At 30.1% G+C, this 22,777-nt stretch overlaps 2 protein-coding genes across 2 annotated transcripts in view; one reads left to right on the forward strand and one right to left on the reverse strand.

Moving 5' to 3' along the window:
• The window catches only part of LOC108685273 (thyrotropin-releasing hormone-degrading ectoenzyme-like), a 16,973-nt gene extending 6,681 nt beyond the window's left edge, over positions 1-10,292 (forward strand). The window contains exons 4-17 of the mRNA XM_018189987.1: positions 908-1,313; positions 1,773-1,928; positions 2,324-2,638; positions 3,507-3,687; positions 4,197-4,350; positions 4,904-4,985; positions 5,390-5,564; positions 5,679-5,865; positions 6,389-6,666; positions 7,161-7,339; positions 7,902-8,069; positions 8,379-8,519; positions 8,591-8,672; positions 8,930-10,292. Coding sequence (XP_018045476.1) covers positions 908-1,313; positions 1,773-1,928; positions 2,324-2,638; positions 3,507-3,687; positions 4,197-4,350; positions 4,904-4,985; positions 5,390-5,564; positions 5,679-5,865; positions 6,389-6,666; positions 7,161-7,339; positions 7,902-8,069; positions 8,379-8,519; positions 8,591-8,672; positions 8,930-9,094 — 2,669 coding nt within the window. The 3' untranslated portion in view covers positions 9,095-10,292. The remainder of the gene's footprint in view (positions 1-907; positions 1,314-1,772; positions 1,929-2,323; positions 2,639-3,506; positions 3,688-4,196; positions 4,351-4,903; positions 4,986-5,389; positions 5,565-5,678; positions 5,866-6,388; positions 6,667-7,160; positions 7,340-7,901; positions 8,070-8,378; positions 8,520-8,590; positions 8,673-8,929) is intronic.
• Positions 10,293-16,833: 6,541 nt separating this feature from the next.
• LOC108685264 (acetylcholine receptor subunit alpha-like) overlaps positions 16,834-22,777 on the reverse strand; it is a 333,770-nt gene continuing 327,826 nt past the window's right edge. The window contains exons 11-12 of the mRNA XM_018189965.1: positions 20,932-21,157; positions 16,834-17,025 (exon numbers count right to left, since the gene is read on the reverse strand). Coding sequence (XP_018045454.1) covers positions 16,834-17,025; positions 20,932-21,157 — 418 coding nt within the window. The remainder of the gene's footprint in view (positions 17,026-20,931; positions 21,158-22,777) is intronic.

Raw genomic sequence — 22,777 nt, forward strand, 5'->3', positions numbered from 1 at the left:
TTAGTTTTGAAATGCAATCGTGAATAGAATTAGAATAGTAATATCATATATTAAATTGACGAGCAATTTAATAATTTTTAATGCTAATAAGAATCATAGATGTTAATAATTTGATGTTAATTTAAGCATTTTTACTATAAATAATTTAATTAATTTTCTTCAAAAATGTTACATAGATTCTCTATCCATTAATATTCCTTATCTAAATTATTTTCTGCTTTTTTTGGATTGTAATAAACAAAAACTATTTTAGCATACGATAAATAAATGATATTAATTAATTAAATAAATGAAAAATAGATAAAGATATAATCTTAAATAGTTCGCTTTACTTATTCAATTTAATTCGGCTCATAATGATTAACCAATTGTCTTAAATTATATAAATACGTGCACAGAAGTTTATAAGTGTTGTACTTAAGACTTGTGTTCATTAAATTTGGATCGTAATCTATGTCATGAATGCGATTGCTGCTTGTTTTTATTTGGATTATAATTTGCATCATGAATAACTCGTAAATCGTCATTATAAGGCAATGAATTAATGCACGGTTTAACAAAACAAGCAAATTTTTGGTGAAATAATGCGCGATAAGACAACGACTAGTTTGCAGCTGTGACAATATCTAATATAATAGCGTGCATGTGTCAATTGTATAACGTTCGTAATAAATTTTAAAATAAAAAAGAGAAATAACTTTATTCTTTATGTTTTAAATGTTTTACGTAATTGAGCTGATTAAATCCAGTTTCATTTTTTAATACGTGTAAAAAGTAATATAATTAAACGATTATTATTTGAAATTTCTGCAAAACTCTTGTTACTTTTAGAGAATATTAAATAAAGAAAGAAAAAAATTACATAATTGATTGTGTTTAATGCCGGACAACCATCTGTTCAACGCAGACAATGCCACTACTTTGGCTCCTACTATGATGTCATCTTCGCAATTGGAAAATCAGGATACAACACACATCGTTGTGACGGAGTATCCCTCGGGAAATGCAATCGTTTCGGGCAATGAAACTTTTTCTTTGACAAACGAAAATTTGTCAGTGCCCGAGGAGAAAATCGCGGAGTCTACAAACGCTACGATTGGATTAGTAACTTCTATTATGATAACTTCCAGTAATGAAAGTATAACTGATATGGAGATTCAGCGATACGAAGTGGATGCTAATAATGGATTATATGTGATATATCCGGCTGTCGCCATGAGTCCAGGAATGTACAACTTGGAGATCGATTATGAGATTCTATTTGATGGCAAAGCGATTTATTCAACGAGCTACAGCGAGTCTAGCGAAGGAAAGTAAGTTTTTCTATATGATTATAGTGAAAAAAATTAATTAACTAATTGTCGATTGCACAAGAGTTAAAATATATCTTGCAAAAGATACAGCTATTTATCTAAGCAAAAAGTATTTCGGAACATTTCAGATATATTGCTGCAACATTACAACGTAATATTTACTGGGAATATTAATTAAATTTTTTGAAAATTACAAAAAAGTTGTCTATAAGTTTATTATTTTAAAAATATGTTATTAACATATTCTAATAATATAAAAAATTATAAAAACATATTTTTATACATGATGTCTTTTTTCTTTTTTTCTGATTTATATTAAAACTTTTACTGTTTTAGAATATTTAATATTAATTCTCTAAATATAAATTAAAAAAAATTTCTTCAAATATTTTTGTGTCTTTAATTTAGATATTTTAAAAAATATGTCTACTTTTGGGGTGATTATATATATATTTTTAGATCGTTAATCGGGACGCGGTTAAAACCTGTACGAGCTTCGCATCTTTTGCCTATCTTCGATGATGTGAAACTCAAGGCTATTTTTTCAGCGTCCGTGGTACATCCACGCGAAGCGAGAGTTCTGTCAAACATGCCTCTCAATATTTCCAAAGACATGTAAGTATTTCATACTGTTAATTACAGCTGTGTCAACGTTTACATGCCTACAAGATCCATATCGCTTATGAGTAGCGAAACTGTCCAGTTCCACAGCTATTATTTTTCCAACTATGTTTTCTTTAGAGAAAATATAATGAAAAACTTACAAACAAATTTTTCATTTTTCAAATTTTTAATTTTTTGTTTTAAATTAAAAATTACTTCTAAAAGATACCAAAATTATAGGACATTAAAGAAAGAATTTTTTCATTAAAATATAAATTTGATTCTATCAGCGCAATGAATTGTAATGACATTTCTCGTACCATTAGTTTTCTATATTTTTTTTCATGTGAACGATTTTTAGGCGTTTAAATTAATCACTAATCAGTGTGTAATCTGTATCTTTCAAGATCGGATGATCGAGTGATCGACATCTTCACCGATACCCCGTTGCTCTCGCCTTACAATCTGGCTTTCATAATGGGCGAAATAGAGTCGGTGGGTGAGACGAAAATAGGATTTGATAACGCGACAGAGGTGACTTTTTGGGGCGATCCCAAGAAGAGACGATCACGGGGAATTTATCTTCTCGACAAACTCGACCAAATTGTTGTACATTTGAATGATATGTTCTTGATGCCTTATCCGCTTCCGAAATTAGATATCGTCGCATTACCGTCGCGAATCGTCGATAACGCCGGAAGCCCGGGATTGATATCATTGAAGTAAGAAAGCTCACAGCGTTATATTTCATCTACAAGAGAATAATTAGTTTACTATGAAATTATCTCGATGGAAAAATTACAATTATTTTATAAATTTTAAAGATATAATAAAATTTCATTTTTAAGTGCATTGATTTTCAATATCAATAATGTTCAATATCCAAGTTTTTTCGCATTAAATATTTTATTATTATTCTATTAAGTGATCCAATCAGCAAAATGTAGTGACTCAATTAGCAATTTATCTAGAAATTGCTAGTAAATTCGATTAAAATATAGCATTAACTTCGCATTAAGTTTGTATTTTGCTGACAAAGCTAACATAATGTGAGCGCAAATTGTCAACGAAAACCGAGTTTTAGTTGGTTCTTACCATCAATTTACTGTCAGATTGTCAACAAGATTTAGCTAACAATTTGTTCTCATATTTTGTCAACAGATTTTATTATATATTTGCCATTAATTTGCTGACATCATTGAATATAACAGAATTTGCATGAAATTTGCCTTTTTGTCGATAAACTTTGTAGCCTTTGACAAAATTTGTTTTCAACAAATTTGGCTGACTGGAATAAAACAAAGAGAATTAAAACAAAAGAATTAAAAACAAAAGAATTTTATAATATATACAAATTTATGCTTAGTTGACGCGATTTGATATCATATTTTTTTGATACCATATTTTTTTATAGCAAATGTATATGAAAATAATATTTTTATTTCGCACAATAACTATTTTGATGGGTGCGGACACATAGAATTTATTTTTACCTTTTTTTTAAAAAGATAATTTTTATAGTGATCCATTATACTCTTTCGATCGCTCTATGTTCGATGTCGCGTTATATCAAGTTAAATTGTTTTCAAGGCAATCGCTCTTCTACGCCGCAGATCGATCTCCCATGGTTACGAAGACAGACGCGTTAAGTGCTCTGATAAGCCTGATAGGAGAACAATGGTTGGGCGGCGTTGTGAACATGAAGAATTGGACGGACATTTGGCTATTTGAAGGCTCAACTCTCTATTTGAGACACGAGATGATTGAGAAGGCATATAATTGGAATAATATTTGCGATATCCATTAACTGTAAAAGTACATACCGACGTTCGACGAACAACATTTTATATTGAAATATATGTTAAATTATATTAAAATTATGTACTTTTAAAGTTAATATTAAATTCTATGTTAATTATTTTAAAAAGGTAAAAAATAATTAGATAAAAAAATTTGATTTATATGGTACAAAATTGTTAAGCTTTTTTAATTAAAGAGTATTCAAACATAATTTTTAAAATTTTTCATATGAAAGTGTATAGAAAAACCAAATTTTTTTATATAGAAAAAAAGGTTTGACTTTTTAATTTTACGACTGTTTATATAGTTTTTTATTTTATATTAATATTAAAAATTATTTTCTTGTATTTTTTATTAATTTAGTTTTCAGTTTATGTCCATGTCACTTTTTCAAAATAATTGATTTACACTTGACAATTTAAATAAGGATAGTCTTCTCTCGCCGAAAAAAGCAAAGTTTTTATGAAATTCTATTTTCAGATAGATTCATCATTGAGTTCCAATCTTGCCTTTCTTGCCAACGTGCAATGGGAAGCCATGGAAGAAGACAGTTACAGTGTTTCAAGGCCGCTGCAATCGAACGTCAATCCTACTAATTTGGATTTTTCAGATCGCAATATTAGACATAAGAAAGGTAAAGACCGAAACAGTTTATCAAACTGTTTCTTTTTTTATGCTTATGATATTTTCAAGTATTAATATCTTATTCCTCCTAGTTGAATACTGGTCAACATTGATTTATTTTATTTTCAATATTAACAATAATTGCATACTTGAAATGAAACTGTGATTATTTGATTTTAATATTTATATCTTACATAAAAATGTTCACAAATATTATAAATAAATATCAAATACTTGAACTTATTATTATTATTAATATCTATATATTAATTTTTATAATTATTAAAAATTTGCATTGCATATTTTAACATTATATAATTACGTAGCCAATTTAAGAGTTTATGTTGCTTTTCAACATATTTTTTGATTTCTTGTCTTTTTCCTATAATTTTTTAAATCACATTCAATAACTATTTAAATCACTGTATATTTTTGAGCATGCAAACAAAATATTGTCAAATAGTCTCAGCTTCATTTGAAAGGCAGTATCGACTATTATACGCTCTTGTAACGCTGCATAATATAATTCTGCATTCTGACTTCTATTCTACTGCTTCTTGTAGGTGCATGTTTGATTCGCATGTTGCATGGCGTGATAAACGATACCGCCTTTAGGAATGGCTACCGGCAATTCATAGCAAGGTGGTGGGTATATCACATTATCGTCGATTTATTCTTCAACTGGGTCGTCGTTCGTTCATTAATCGCGCGATTCCGGCATCGACGTTTATATCATTCGCTCGTGCGTGATTTAGTCGAAATGATAATCGACGCGTTTTACAGCGAGTTATCCCGTCGGCTTTATGGTAATGCCAGTCGTTGAATGTCACGAGCTGTCGACTATTATTCCTCATGCTTCTTTATCGGCCTCGTTACATAAGTGCATCTATCATCGATATACATATTGCGTTGAATCGCACAAACGTATAAAGTTATACAATCTTGTCGCGTGATATATACAAGTTAAGGAATGCATGAACAATAATACTCTATTTTTCGTTGTAGAAAAATAATAAAATTATTGTAAATTATTATTTAAAATGTTTTAGGAATTATTCGACAGCGAACGTTGACGATTTCTGGGAAGCGATGGCGGAAGAAGTTATCGGTTTACCCATGGGAATTACGTTACCCGAAGCGATGAACTCTTGGATTTCACATCGTGGATATCCGATTGTCAGCGTTATGAGGCAATATAAGGAAGGCACCGCTATTATTCGACAGGTATGCGATCTTAAACATTACGAAATTGCATATTTAATTTTCTGAAATAAAAGTATTATAATTTATATCGATATGCTTCTCGATTATGTATTTACTATCAACTATATTGCACAGCAAAAATTTACATATGACCAATCATCCGACATTCAACCGACGTGGTATGTACCGCTTGATTATATTAACAAAACGAGCAATGATTGGTCATCTCCGACAAAGATGTGGTTGCATTCCGAAACGGAAATGGTGGTGCATAACATTGGCGCTCAAGATTCGTGGATTGTATTCAATGTGAATAAAACAGGTTAGCTAAACAAATATTTTTCTTAAAAATGTCCTTAAAATCTCAATTAAAAAATTGAGACATTTTTATCTGGATTAGTAAAACATTTTTTATCTACACCATTTTGTACGAAACGTTTTTATATTTTTTAATTTATGAATAATTTTTAATGAAAAAATAAAACATCAAGTTAAAGCTGAAATAAGAGTTATATTTTAAATACAATTATTAATAGTGAGACAGGAAATTGGATTTATCTAGTTTCTCGTAGATATTTATAGATAAGCATTTTTACGTTATCTAGTAAAATAAAAAATACTTGTTTTATTTTTTATTATCATTAATTTTTTTATTTATAATCTTTTTTCAATTATTCTTAATATGTCATAACACAATTATTTTACAAATAATTTTTGTAACTTGTATTCATGCAGAAAATTACTTCTTGTTAGAGAATAACACGTTAATCTTAATATTCTCTAATTTAATATGAAATTACGAAATGAGATGCAAATGACCTCTATCGTTATTAATTGCTTTCAAGGTTATTATCGTGTGCACTATGACGAGGAAAATTGGAAACTCTTGATACATGCCCTCGAGGAAAATCACGAAATCCTTCCGGCAGAAACCAGAGCGTCGCTTATCGACGATGTGCTTGGACTCGCCGCGGTCGGCTTGACGAAATACGCGACCGCTTTCGACTTTATTAAATATATGCAAATCAAGGAAAGGCATTACGCTCCTTGGGGTATTCTAATGCGCCATCTGTTGAAGTTGAACGGTCTTCTTTACGAAACATCTGGCTTTAGCGCCTTTCAGGTAGCATACTTATTTAAAAAAAACAAACATTGAAAGAATATATCAGTTTAAAAACATTTTTTTAACATTGGGGGATAACATGTTTATATTTAATTAATATTTAGGAAGTCATTTAGTTTTATGTTCGATAAACATTTGATAAAAAAATAATGTCTAGTGTAAAGATAAAGTTATAATATATAATTAAGAATAATTAAATAATGATAGTTAATTATTAATTAAGAACAATTTAATCAAATAAATGCTTTACGAACATATTTAATATAACAATAATTTATGTTGAAAAAAATATTCTAAAAAATTTAAAAGAAATTTATATTTAATATTATATAATTATATTTTTATTATTGAAGACACAAAGTAATGACAGGTCTAAATGTCTAAAATTTAAAAAAATCTGAAAGTTTAAATTTAAATTTAAAAAATAATAGTTTAAACAAATTATTACTAAACAGTAATGTTATTAAATAACTTAACGAATGTATTGTTTACAGGAATTTACATTAAGATTTACTTCAAAATTGTACGCAGACGTGGGGTGGAAAGTCGATGAGGGATCGCGATTAACTTTGACCACTCTCACGATAGCGTGCGCGTTTGAAAATGCGGAATGTCTCGACTGGGCCAGGAATCATTTTGCAAAACTGAAGGATCATTCCGATGCAGATGAAGTGTAAGATCGATAAAAATAATTTTTCATTTGATTTTTTACTTACATTTGAACATCTTTTAAACATGATGTTTTTTCTACTTTAAAATTTCACGAAATAGATTAGAACCTTGACAATGTTATATATTTTTAAACATGTCTGTCTTTCTAAGATTGAAAATTGCACTTTTATTTATAATATCAATAATAGAAGAGTATTATCTAAATCATTAATTTATGAAATTAAATATGTAATCTGATAAAAATACATGCTATAATGTTTTTTCTTTTGCTACGTTTCAATAGTTACATTGAAATATGCATGTCATTTTAATTCGTATGCAACACAGAATATTTGATAACAATGTAGTCATAAAAAAATTTTGTAATAAAATGCTTAAAAATAATATTAATTTTTATTTATACAAATACTAATCTTAATGCGCATCGTTTTGCGTACATTGTAAAGAAATTAGAAAACAAATTTATATGATGATATTTTTGATAATAATTTGTATTTCTGAAAGGATGATCTCATTTTAATATTTTACGGTTTATTTTGAAAATAAAACTTTGATCGTTTTAGTGTACCGGCATATGCACGTGAAGTGCTGTATTGTACGATTGCACGATACGGCACGCGAAATGAGTGGAATTACTTTGTTGAAAGGATAAATTCCACTGCAGATCGAGATGAAAAGAATCGCCTTCTATCAGCGTTTGCATGTTTCCAGACGCCATGGATTCTGCAATTGTAAGTAAAAATTGTTAGTAATAAATAATATAAAAATTAATAAATTTTTATTATCTACCTAATTTCTATCTACATAATTGTAAGTAAATCATTTCATTTTAGAGTTAATTTGTTTTCTAATATTCTATTTAGAACGTGCAAGATATTTAATACAGAAATAAAAAAATATAAAAAAGATGTTCAATAAAATTTTAAATAAGAAGAAAAAGATTTCTTATTAATTAAAGTATAAATCTATTAATGTATTAATTTAAAAAAAATATATATATATACATTTGACAATATATAATTCATGTTAATATATGTTAGAATACTTAGCGAGATTCTTGAAGGAAAGATGTACGATGAAGACGAGATGCAAAGGATCTTACGAAGTTTTCCGCAAAACCCGGTTGCTGCGCAAATCGCCTATAAGTTCGTGCAAAATAATTGGCAGGTTATCGTCACGAGGTACTTTGCAACCTTCTTATCTCTTCGTCAAACTTATAAGCAGATTACGATGTGCTCTCATGTCTGTTTAGATTCTCTAAATCTCGTCCGATCTTAAAAGCTTTTGCACTAGCGATGACAAACGGCTTGATCAGCGAGGAAGACTTTGAAGACGTAAGTGTAATTTAATTTTACGCATAAAAATAATAATTCATGCTGGAGCAATAAACAAATAAGATAATAAATAATAAAAAATTGTAATTAATATAAAATAATTTTATGGAAAATATATATAATATTTATTTTTATGCCGGTCAAATCTTTTGTTTTTCATTTCTTCATAATGATTTGTCGATAATATCTCGAAGAAGAACACAAATCTTTTCGAATATTATATAAAGTGCAATTTTAATGTTTGTTTGATTCTTTAGTTTCAAACATTCAGCGAGGATAATCTCGAAAGCATAAAGATCGTAGGATATACTATGGCGATGGTCGAGGCACATGCTAAATTCGCGATAAAGTGGTTAAAGGAATCCTTACCGGAAGTGCAGGAGTGGCTAGCTGCGAACAATTCTACGGAGACATTGGTGTGAATATATTTGTGAGATCTGTCGAGTACAATAGGACAAGGAAAACGTCCCGTAATTATCGATTCACTTTCGTATTGCGGCAGTTTCGACACACTTGGCATTCGCACGCGAAAATAACTGCGAGAACTTTTCTACGACAACAAGTTTTATTTCTCCGTATGCTTTTGTTAAGCATGATTACAAAACCAAGCAACAAGAATCTCGTTCTTACATCGTGTAGCCTTAAAACGACGGTCTTTAATATAATTACTTAGTAAGTACATATTTAACAAACGATATACATAATAATCGTATCTAACGATGATAATTATTATTTCAATGTTTACCGTAAATTCTCCGTTCTCATTCATGTTAATGGCGCTATATTACTATACGGTACACTCGATTATAACATACTATGTTATCGTTTTACAATAATCTATCTGTACCGTTTTTTATTCTTTTCGTTTTATATTCTTTAGCCTAACTCGTTAAATGCATTTAGTGCGGTATTCGCAAGCTATCAAATACGCAGTTCAAGGGAGCGATGATTTATCGTCGGTCGAAGATCGTTAGAGACCAAAACTACCCGATATCGAAATCGAAGTCTTATAGACACTGCAAAGACTTACCGTTCTTTGCGTATGTCGAAATCCTCCAAAAATCGAAATGAGTTAAAATTGCGGAACTGCACAGCGCCGATTTTTTATACTTCGGCGATATTCAATCCATTTTTTACAATGCATTTAGCTAAATGCGATTTTTCCTACATTGTATCTGCATGATACACATTTACAAATACGCAAGTTTAACGCTAAATGCAGCCTATTTTTTTACTTGACGTTAATATTGAGTAACATATTCTCACACTTGGAAAACTGCAAAAACATTACGAATTAAGACCATGACACACAAAAAACTTAAATAGTAAAACATAAGCAGTAAAGGAATCAATATATTGAATACTACTTGTTATATACTGTTGTAACCTCACAGTCTCTAATATGATTAGCCAATTCGCTTATTAACGATTTAATACTTCAATTTTTGTGTGTGCCATGACCATTAGACAATCGTATTTAATGTTTAACTATGGCTGCATAGTTTTCATTTTATGTTTGCATTATGCGAGAATCGTAATGAACTCAGCGCATTTGGCACTAAATGCGCATTCATCTGTTTGCAAATAAAGTTTCTCGATATACGAGAATTATAAAAAAAATGTTTTTATTTCCGGTCTTTCATATGTGCGCGCGCGCGCGCGCGTGCGTGCGTGTGTGTGTGTGTGTGTGTGTGTGTGTGTGTGCGCGTGCGCGTGCGTGTGTTTTTTGTGTGTATGTCACGCATGTGTGTTCTATGTATGTCGCAGATATTATTTTTGAAATAAGACATATATACTAACGAATTATATAAATTACATAGTATATAAATATTTTTTCACAATTTTACTACAATAATTGCAATTTATTAAGGATACATTATGTTTTTTACAAAGAAGATTTATAATATGAATCATTAACTCTGGCTACAATTTTCATTTTATGTTTGCGTTATGCGAGAATCTCGTATTGAACTCAGCACACTCGGTTGCACTAAATGTGCACTTATCTGTTTGTAAATAAAAAAAAAAATTTCGCAATATATGAAAATTATTTTTAAAATATTTTTATTTTCCGATCTTTTGTGTGTGTGTGTGTGTGTGTGTGTGTGTGTGTGTGTATTGCAGATATTATTTTTGAAACAAGACATATATATCTCTAACGAATTAAATTGCACATAAATATTACACATAAATATGTTTTTCACAATTTTACTATGTCAACAATTACAATTTATTAAAGATACATTATGTTTCTTACAAAGAAGATCTATAAATCGAAATGCTACAGTTTTCTTAAGGTAATTATTAATAATAATTTATTTAATGACAATTTATTATTTAATGTCAATACAAAGAAATATTTTCTTTTATTTTCGAAAGCCTCGCTTTGAAGATACGTCTTATTTCGTAAATAACCCCTTCAATTAATTGTGTCGAAAAGGTATATCGATCGTTTATTGTCTTCATACAATTCACTCAATTTTATCAGACGTATTATTATCAGTATTGCGTGTGAGCGCGTTGTCGACATTCTAAAACGATCGCATATGTACACACCAGCACAATAAAGTAAAATTGTTAACATTTTGTGCAAGATTCCAAGCAAACAAACAAATGCAATTTCGAATTCTATGATTTTTAATTTCGCATTTGTTTCAAACGTATGTCAAAAAGATTCGTTATATTTGGTTATGCCTTTCTGCATTGAGCGCTTTTTTCTCTTTATTTTTCTTTCACCCGAATACGATGAGTTTCGCTCAGTGCGATTTTGTTCAATCCTTTGTACGCTTGACTTCTTTTTATCATGCACATTAATTAATAGCGCTTGAATTTTCAATAATTTTGTACCGAACACTAATTTGTGAATTGCTATTGAAAAATGGATTACCAAAAAGAATCATATAATAAGAATCATGTAACTTATTAAGTAATATATCGCTTATAAATTCGATATAAATATAATGCAGTAAGGCAAAACGTATTACGACATAATTATTACGTGACGAAATATTAATATTGTACTGATTACAAAGAATTTCATATGTGACAAAAATTGTGATAAATAAAAAGATATAGTTTCATCTCATGAGTCTTTCGTTGATTTAGCGTTTCAGTAATTACCTTGATGAAGTAGATTTTGCAAATGAATAATTTCCTATTTCTCAAAATTATTTTTGTACAGTGAAAATTTTATTTTTTATAACAAAAAAAGAATGAAGATTATATGAATTAATTATTTAAGTTTAATAAGTAATAATTGTTTAGAGAATAGTCAATAAATAGAATTTAATCAAACATAGTTTAGTATTAAAAACAATTAGTGAATGCTAACATGTCATGAATTATTTTCTCAAATTCAGTAGTTATTTTCTGATGAAAATGTTTCTATCGTTTCAATCAAATGAGAATTGAATATACTCGTATTATATTTGGATAATAAAAGATTAAAATTATTAAAAAAATTGCGAGATATATAATATACATAATAATGTGTTACGAGTATGACGAGTATTAAAGCCCCATGCTATTTTTCGGAAAAGTACCAATTTTATTTGAAAATCGTAAAAAAGACCCAATCCATTTATAGCTGTTATTTATCGCTACGTTCATTATGTACACAGTATTTACATTTTAATTCTGTTAAATAATTTATTATCCAGTTAAATAGTTATTACCTATAAATGCACATACTTCATTCGTTCTATTTTTCTCTCATTCGATCTTGCTTCGCGTAATCTAAAATCATTCTATCGATCGAATATTTCGATCACATCGACGTGATTTCTGCAGTTGGCGATGTATGTTGCAGGAGGTTGTCTTAGCGTAAGTACAACTCTTTGCTTTTCATTAATGTTGGTGACAATAAAAAATTACGGAAAATTAATTTCTAAATTAATTATTGAAAGTTGGTAGCTATTAGAAATAACTTAAAATAATATATATTTAATTTATAAAATTAAAATCTCTTTCCAATTTATTAAATGTAATCATTATATTGAGCGCAAGCGTGGTGTAGCAGACGGTACTCTGCTATACTAAAGATCCCAGGTTCGATGCAGAACCGAAAATTTTCGTACACTCATAGCTCCTTTCGGAAAGCAATGACAAACCACCGAATAATATATATATATATTTGCCCAGGAAACTTCCCTCCGAAAATTACCGTTCAGAATCGTTTAAACTGTAGGTCTCTATATACCTTGTGTACGATCAGTGTGCGCTCAGATTTATAAAAGAGGGAAACGCCTACACGCTGGTGATAACGTATGGCACTTGAAGAAGAAGAAGAATCATTATATTTATTGTAAATTATTCAACTTGTAAGTATAATAGTGAATTTGTTTCTGTCGGAATTTTTTCCCCTAAAACTTTTTGTTTTTTAAAATTTTTCAATATTTTATATTCTGATAGAAAAATGGAATTGTCTTTATATTCTTAATTCTTATGTTAATATTTAATTACTTGTTAAATTCAGATACCGTTATTATTTAATTAAATTAATTCCAAGCGGCGTTATTGTTTTATCGCTGTTGCAATAAATATATGATGGGTGCGTTCCAAAATACGCATGAAGCGCATGATGTATAGTTTTATCTTTCTTTATTATTTGGTGAACAACGAGGACAAATGATCATAACTCGGAATACAACCGATGATTAAATATAATATTTATGTAACAATTAAATTGTGTGATAAAACAAGGAGTTAGTTAAAATTGATATTCTTATTTTTCTAATAATTCATCAAAAGTTAAAGTTGAAATTAGGACTCTAACATATTGTCTCAACGCATTAATTAGAGATTAAATGCCATACTTGCTACAATCATCGTTGATGTGAATATTAACGATCGTATCATTTTATAACAAATAAATACATAGCTTTATTATAGAAAATGTGTGCGTTGTTTTCCTAACGATCTAGTGCGGAGTAGATTTGTTTCGTTTTCTCTCGTTAGGAGAATAATTTCTTGAGTCTACGATACTAAGTGCACGCCTGTTTATTTCCTTAACGCTTCGGCATTCACTGGACGATTTTCAATCGAATGGTATATACTTTTGTACAATATCCGGCATAGATCGATTGGCATCGCTGCAATATGATCAATTAGACAGAAAAATTCATCCGAGTTTCGAGAAGAAGTTACTGTCATGAAGTTCTATTTTCTCGTTGACCCGATCTCTCCTCGATCGATTGGTGAACGAAAGAAAAATCGTATGCCGGAAATTGTTCTTTACGAAGAACGATCGATGGTCATTCGAGTGATGGCGTAAAAACGTTCTTAAAGTACGGGCGTTGCATTTTAATGGCAGTAGTAATGGGGAATTTTTATTTTTTCCCTCCCGTAATAATATGTATATATATTTACAGTTCAACTACAATATTATATCTAGAAAATTATTACTCGTTAGTTATGACTAAAGTGAATTCAATTAGATGCATTCAATATGCACTGATACACATTAAAGCCGTATACAAATTGACTTAAAAATACGAGTTTAATATAAACATAAAAACGGATTAAATCATGAAATCATCAATATTATATATATTTTATTAGGTGTTAAGTAAAATCTGTATTTTATAATTCAAAAGATTTGCATCTTTTTTTACTTTTACATAGATTACATCTCAGTGAGAAATGACAATGGAATCGATATCGAATCATGATTTCGTCAATTTGATGATTTCGACATCGAATTGACATCGATTTGATGTCAATTTCATTGTCATTTCTCATTGAGATCGATGTACAAGGCTTTAAAATGAACTAGTGCATTCACTGTAAATGTCCTAAAAATGTCGGAGAATTGGATATATCGATGCGAATATTAATCGACTTAAAAGATAAAATCAATCGTGAATCTTGTTTTATTAAAAGAAAAAAATTCTTTGATGTATGAAAATGTTATCCTAGAATAAAATCACATTTATTTTAATCTATAAGAAAATGATCAATTAAGTGTTTTCAAACTTAAATTAATAAAAATTCTAACCTATCCTGTATAAATTAATAATACGTTGATCAGTGTCCCCATCAACTTTGTAATAAATTACATTTGCATTAAATTATTATTATAGAAAAAGTTTCATTTCCAAAATTTTTCGAAATACGCGAAAAATCAACAAATTAGACAGGAAGAGGATCCAAAATTCTCCGACGTTAACATTTCTCGCGAATAACGGCCTCAGCATAAAGAGCCCGTAACTGAATCGTGAAACGTGAGTCGTAGTTGATCAAAACATTGTTGACCTATGATTACGATTCACATTTCACGATTCAGTTACGATCATCTTTGTGCTTACTCGCACGAACGATTCGCGACAGACAATCGTTTAACCACAATGACAAATATCGTACGTGACGCTTTGCCTATAAAAGGAAACGAAAAAGAGCGAAAATAATAAATAACGACTCACAGTGACAACAATCACAAACTACGGTTTTGAACAACGGCGTCAATGGTTGTTCAATTCCCTACAACTATCAGCTTTAGAATTCGTATGCTTTACTTGTTCTTACCGTATTATCGGTTATTCTTTATCATACTCTCATGTGTTTCATTTTTCGTTACAAAGTATAATATATTCTTATTGAGAGGGATCGCGAGATGCGTCGGCGACATAAGATATGCATTCTCTTCTTTATAAAGAGAACAGCGAAGAGAACAAAAAATAATGTTGCGTACGAATAAAGATATTTACATCGCTTATCGGAAAAGGGAAAGGGATCAAGAAGCGTTGAATGAGAGAATTAATAATAGATGTAAAGTTACAGAAAGATTGTAATTATAGAAATATAGTCATTAATAATAAAAAGAAATTAGTAAAAAGAAAGGAAGTTGATTAAATGTTTAGGATAATACATGCAGTCGAATAGTATTTCGCGCTACCGACGCGCTATCGTCCGTTACTCTTAAATATATGTATGTATATATTATGTTCGTATAAACGGTTGTTTGTAAAATTATCAACTGATTATATACTTTGAGTAAGGATACACCCTAAGGTCTGCGTAGTACGACAAGCTACACGCCGATTACCTAATTAATTCGCGTAAGTGCGAGCGACTCCCAGCCCGCGTTGTAAAAGACAAAACGCTCGCGAAACATGACTTTCATCGTTCGAGCGAAGTATTGTTTGCGTATGGATTGTTGTCAATTGTATTGATGTGCTGCAGCTTCTTATTCGCATTTTATTGTAATGCAGAAGCTTGCAAGCTTCAAGCTTCAGTAAATTGCACACGCAGCGACAAGCTATAGAGTTATTGATACATCGCGTTTAATATAAAAATCATTTAAAAAAGAAAAATCTTTGCACGTTTATTATGGCGTTAAATCTTCATTGTAAACCATGCAAGATGCTGCAGCAATACAACCGCGACATCATCAACAATCAAAGCTATCTTTGTAGGCTGCCTTGTTCTAGATTATAAATCTACAACGTAGACTAAAATATGACATTAATTAACTTCGTGTTAGCTTTCATTCATGTCGAGATTATTATTTTATTATTATTATTCCAAATTTTATTCGAATGATAATTTAATGCCCGTTCGCGTGCGTTTAGACAAACGATAGGCGGAGATCGAAAGCTTGATCATCGCGTTTAATCCCTATTTCTGGAACATTAAAATTATACTATATACTGTTATATCGTAACGTCCGTCAGCCTGATGTGTTACCAGATTAAATAGTGGCAGCTTCGTATTACAATTTACTTGAGCAGACTATGTAGGTACGTAAATCTCCTTGCGAATCTCACGCCCATCACGCGAGTGATGTGTCCCTGTTTAGGAGATACCAATTGCAATTTGTTCAAGCGACAACACGACGTCGCCCCAAGTTCTCTCGTTTCAAGATTTTACAACGACATATATCGTCTTCTTTTTCGAGACGGTTCTCATCTTTCTACCGATACTCTCTCTTTCTCTAGAACAATATGTTTCATTTTTCTGATTTTTATCCTTCTCTAAAAGGAGTTTACGTCCACTCGTCGTTTTTGAAATCGTCAATCGTATACTCTCGGTCATTCTTTACAAAATCGGAGCCCTTTTGCCGTAATTTTGTCATTAAGGATAAGGAGATGAGCGAATACTCCTAAGACCAGGTCCAGGCTTTTGGTCCTTAGTCTTTCTCTACGGTACAGGGCTCAGGCGTGGACTACTGGGGCGGACATTTTACCACCGTTGTGGTAGCGAATTCGCTAAATTTCTTGTCGATAGGTACTCGATCGTCATAAAGAGTCGGTGCTTGTAGAATGATGCCTGCAGTACCAACCAAAACCGCCAGAGTGAAGATCCAGAGGAACAGGCGATCTAGCACCATCGCCACATACTTCCAATCCTCTTTTACCTGCGCAGAGGAATGATTTGATTGATGGGATTTGATTCATGGGAATATTTTCGATTTATAGTGACGAAAATATTTTCAAGTTTTTATACATATACATAATCAAATTTTCAAATTTTATACACAAAAAAAAAGAAGCGGACGCGGAAATGGATGCGCAAATGAAATACATATAAAATATAAATTAAGATACAATAAATTAATGCAATAACAGCTAGGATGTTAATATGAAATTTGATTTATTCATAAATTGTCACAATCGCAAACGATTTCAGATCCTTATCAATGCTAATTGCGTAAATCGAATTATAATTAAAGATGCTAATCACAATTGGAATTAGCTAATTGGGGACAATGATGTATCAATGATGTCATTGCATTTTCCGATACAGCAATTTATCAAATTATTATTTTCAGTTACAATAGAAATAAAATTTGTAACACGAAAATTTATTACATAAATATCGAAGTATTTTTAAGCTGTTGATGTATTGAGTTTCATCTGACGAGATAAGCAAGATAAGACTTATACAAGAAAATATAAATTATATAACTGAAAATAATGATTTGATAAATTACTGCATATATAATGTACTGGAAGCGCAGTGATATTGTTGATACATTATTACACCCAGCTGATTAATTTCAGTTGTCATTAGAATCTTTAATTATAATTCAATTTACACAATTAGCATTGATAAGGATCCGAAATTGAATCGAAATCTTTGCAATTGTGACAAATTGTGATTTATGAATAAATCAAATTTCACACTAATAACATCTTATGTTGAGTCCTATTAATGTATTGTGTTGATTTATTTCAATTGAACCGTACTCATTTTAATTAATTATAAATTAAGATATTTGCATACAGTATGTAGAGTATATGTACACACACACACACACACACACACACACACACACACACACACACACACACGTGTAACGCACTTAAGGAGTAATATCTAGGTGAAAATTTTCGAAAAATCGAAAAAATTTTTTTTGTCTAAAATGATACTTTAGAGTCTTGTGAAATAAGATACAATTGGTCTTATACGTCAAAAAAATTTTTTAAGAGTTTTGCAGCGGTTTTTTTAAAGCGCGGTATGATACCATCTAAGCTCATCGAAGGAGCGCGTAGTAATTAAGGCTTCTGCAATCTGTAGGTACATAATATCAATCAATGAATATTTATAATTTAATATGTCATTCTAAATGTTAGTAAGTTTTAATTTGAAATATAACTGTCAGTATAATTGTTGAAACGATGCGATTATTGGGAATTAGTTTAAACGGTATTATTAAATTTTGCGCGTTTATGGATCTGCCACGGCCAATTTTTTAATCAACTTATGACTGTATCGTTAATAACATTTATGTCGCAATGGAAGCTATTAGTTCAAAATGTGTTAAGAAAGCAACTGAAGAAAAAATTATCTACATTAAAAGGACATAATGGAATTATTGTATCTAGCGATGAGATGTGGAGAAAGCGAAGATTTTCGTCGTTTTCTTCACACTCTGGATTAGTCACGCTCATCGGGTGGTATATTAGCAAAATTCGATATTTGTGTTAAATCGAAATACTATAAAATTTGCGACTTTTGAATAAAGAAAAAGGACACTGCAGAATACGAAGAATGGAGCTAACTCACATTCGGAGCCAAGCGAATCATACCGAGTCAGCTGCAAAGATGGATGCAATTATCGAGATGTTTTCACGTTCCGAAGATCTCCATAATATTAAATATGTAAATTATATTGGTGATGGAGACAGCAACATTCATGGGAATTTTAGATGCTAAATCTTATGCAGTTTGTAAAAAAGAATACATAGACCATGTGCGGAAGCGTATGGGCTCTCGGCTACAGAATTTAAAGAAGAACATGAAAAATCTTAACGGAAAAGATAAATTAATTGACTAGTTCACTGTATTATTATAATGGCTTAGCCATTCGTCGAAATCTGGATTCCACTGAAAAAATGCGGAACGATATTTGGGCAACTCTATATCATAAAGTTTCGACGGATGAAATTATACCTTAATACGATAAGTGCCTGAGCGGTGCGGATTCGTGGCGCTCGTGGCAAAAAACGAAGATTTCAAATTATATACATAATTATCAGCATAAAACGTCTCTTTCAGAGAAAATTTTTGATGCTGTGAAGCTAGTGAGAATTTAAGTAGGGATGAATTACTCAATCATTGCTTTCACGCAAAATAGCAATGAAAACTTCAATTCGATTGTGTGGTCGTTCGCTCCAAAAACATCTTCAAGTGACAAAAAAATAGTCGACATCGCTGCAAATATCGCAATTTGCATTTTCAATGATGGATTGTCAAATATAATGGAAATTATGCAAGTGTTACAACTGACTGTAGGTCATAATTGCTATAATTTCTGCGTTGAGGCTGACGTGCTGCGTCAAGTTTGCTGAGCGCTCGCTTACGGATGCCGCTAAGGACGCTCGGAGAGCCTCCACATCTTTTAGGAAAGAGGAAAAGGAAGTAAATATTAATGTGAAAAGAAAGTTACATGATGCAGGTATCGCAGACTAAAGATAAATTAAAAATTCCTATAATTAAATATAACATAATGTTACTCAAAACTTTAAACATGTTTTTCTCGAAACCACGTTTTTTTAATTGGCTAGCAGCATAACTTTAACAAATTTTATCCGATATCTACTTGAAATTTTTACAGCAATTGCTAAATTAAATTCTCTAGAGAAGTACACATGATTTTTACGATCGATTAAAAACTTTTTTTGTTATAAATACCTTTTTACTGAACTTTTTGGATGAAAATGAAACTTTGTATTCACATGCTCATCATTTCTACAAAAATCAATATTTTAACATATACGTGTGTATTTAACATATACTTCTCTAGCAAATTTAATGTAGATTATAAAAAAATTTTGTTTTTTGTTCTTAGTGAAAGAAGTAGAAGGTACTTCTGTTGCCCCGGAGGCCAATGAGAAAAACGCGGTCTCACTTGCAAAGCTCCAGCGCCGCCATCTTGACACAAAAAAATTAAATAAAAATTGTTTTGTGTACTTAGATATATGTACACTAAAAGCCTTCAATCCGAATTTCCACTCATTTTAATTATTATTTGATTAAAAAATTCACAAAGTTATCCTATGTTTTCAGGCGTTCACCTAGATATTACTCTTTAAGATGCTATCGGCTGTCTGATTGATTCATTGTATCTTAAGACAGTCATAAATATAAGATCCAACTATGAATACCGCTCTAAAAGTTTGGGACATTATCGGTCACACTCTAAATATATGAGAAAACAAATTAATTTATACCTACGCTAGAATGACAGTTTATAAACCTAAATATTATTTAATTTTATTTATAAGTTCATTCACTTCATAAATTTTCCATTTATTCATTGATTAATATATTTATTTATGGATTTTTTATTCTATTAATTAATAATTATAGTTAATCGTTGTAATTATGTTTTATCATATTAATGATTATGGCTGTGTAAGTTAATTAAAATTTCTTTTCAACTTTTATCACTCTTATTTCTTAAACTTATAAGCCTAAACTTTTAATGTGTAATCCATAGTGCCTCAAGTATGAGGCATTTTGGGTGATTCCTCAAAAAATACATTTTTATTTTTTCCTTAAAAATCAATTAATTATATTTATCAAATATATTCAATATATAAAATATATTTTTATTTGTATTTTTAAATATACGTAATTCTTTAATACGCAATTTTCTATATAAAAAAATGAGATAAAAGAATCTTATATTTAAAAGTACTAAATTTTTGTGGAGTTTGATCTTTCCTATTATGTATAAGAAAAAAGCAATAATCGAAATCAAATAAAATTTTTATTAAAAGTTATGTCTCTCTATTTATTTCAATAGATTTTATACCTTAGTCGAGTCTTCCAACATTTTGGTATGCTCCGCAATGAAGCGCACGCAGATGCAGGATCTATGCACCTCCGGTGGACAACGGGAGTGCGAGAAGACGGGTGGGCTGCGCAGCGCGGGACTCTTGACTTCCTCTATGCCTGCGTCTCCGGAGACCGAGAGATCTTCGCACTCGGTGTGTAACGGTGGTAACGGAGGGCCATGAATCAAGCAACTGCCTCCAAATCTCGCACCGTCTGTAAGGCTGAAATGAATCGAAGACATTGTTAATTGTGTTCCTTGCTCGTTATTTTGAGAAACGAGCTTTACTTCTACTATCGTGAGCAACATTTTTTCATTATTATTATAAAAAAGAGAGCACTTTAGTGCCATTTTATTCAAGCTTAAATTTATAATTATAAAGTATAAGTAATAATATGGCTAAAAAAATAAATCAATACAAATAAAAAAGAAGAGCTATGAGCCAAACAATAATTTAATGTTCAAATTTAATTCAAAAAAACATTTAATGTTCAAATAACAAATAACATATGTTCCGACAACGATCGTGTCATTTTCAATATACAAATAAAAATAAACTTAAAACTTAATTTTGAACAAGTGGCCATTTAACGGCATGCAATCACAAAAGAAATAGGAATTAACATGATTTGTTATATCTTAGACGATACCTTTTATAAATATCTATTGTCACAGTTAATATGTAATTGAGCCATACTTTATATATAGTTATTTGGAAGTTGCAGATAATAATAAAGAGATCTGTTAATGGAACACAATATAACTTAATAAAATTCAGTATATAATTATAAAAAAGCAATTAAAATAGTTACTGATATATTGTATAATAGCAAAGTATATTCTTTTAAAATGATCCGAATCGAATTACAAAAAATACACAATTTAAAATAATATAATTGAGAAAATATAAAATCATGGAAAGAACTAAACTATGTATATAATTATAAGAAAGTCGCAATTAAATTATAACTAATGTTAATATACAAAGGATAATAACAATGTATATCAATGCAAGACGGTCTTAATCAAATACATAAATTAAAACGAAATAAAAATTAAAATAATTATATCTTAATCTAAGTTATACTGTTCGCTCCAATGATGTCAATTAATATATCAAGTCACTTTTGTATCGTCAAACAACACATATACAAATAGACAAAATGTGAAAGAGTTCTAAGATGCTTCGCCATTCTAAGACATTATGAAATGAAATGACGGAGCAGAGAGAAAGGAAGGCTGTATGTGAGATAAGAATGGTGGGAATAAAGTTAAAAAGGGGAAAGATAGGAGCAAGAGAGGGAAAGGAATAGAAAATGAATTAAGAGGGAAAGAATGATTTTATAATTTGATGATAAAGTTCAGCGATTCAGTTTCAACCTGTCTATTTAAACCTTGCTTTTGCATTTTAATGTGAACACATGAAAAAATTCATACACACACTAAAGAAAAATTTTTTTTATCATTCCTTATGTAAAATCAATATCTAAAAGTTTCTTACCGATAGCAATGAAATTCAATTGTAAGCTTGTCTTTTACCATTCCAAATATTCTTAAAAGTTTCAAAAAAAAGAAAGGATCAATTATTATTCAATCAGAATACGGTTCATCAAATATCATGTGAGAATTGTGAGGCTAGTTACATGGCCAAACAAAAAGAAAATTAAAAACTAGATTGCATGAACATATTTCAGATATCAATAAAAAAATAGGGTCCCCATCGGTTATTACAGAACATCGAGTTAGTCATAATCATAATTTTAATTAGAAGGAGATAAAAATTTTAAATAATGAACCATCATAAAAGATTGATATCAGAAATAAT

Source organism: Atta colombica, unplaced genomic scaffold (genome assembly GCF_001594045.1).
Source record: "Atta colombica isolate Treedump-2 unplaced genomic scaffold, Acol1.0 scaffold15, whole genome shotgun sequence".
Taxonomy (NCBI): domain Eukaryota; kingdom Metazoa; phylum Arthropoda; class Insecta; order Hymenoptera; family Formicidae; genus Atta; species Atta colombica.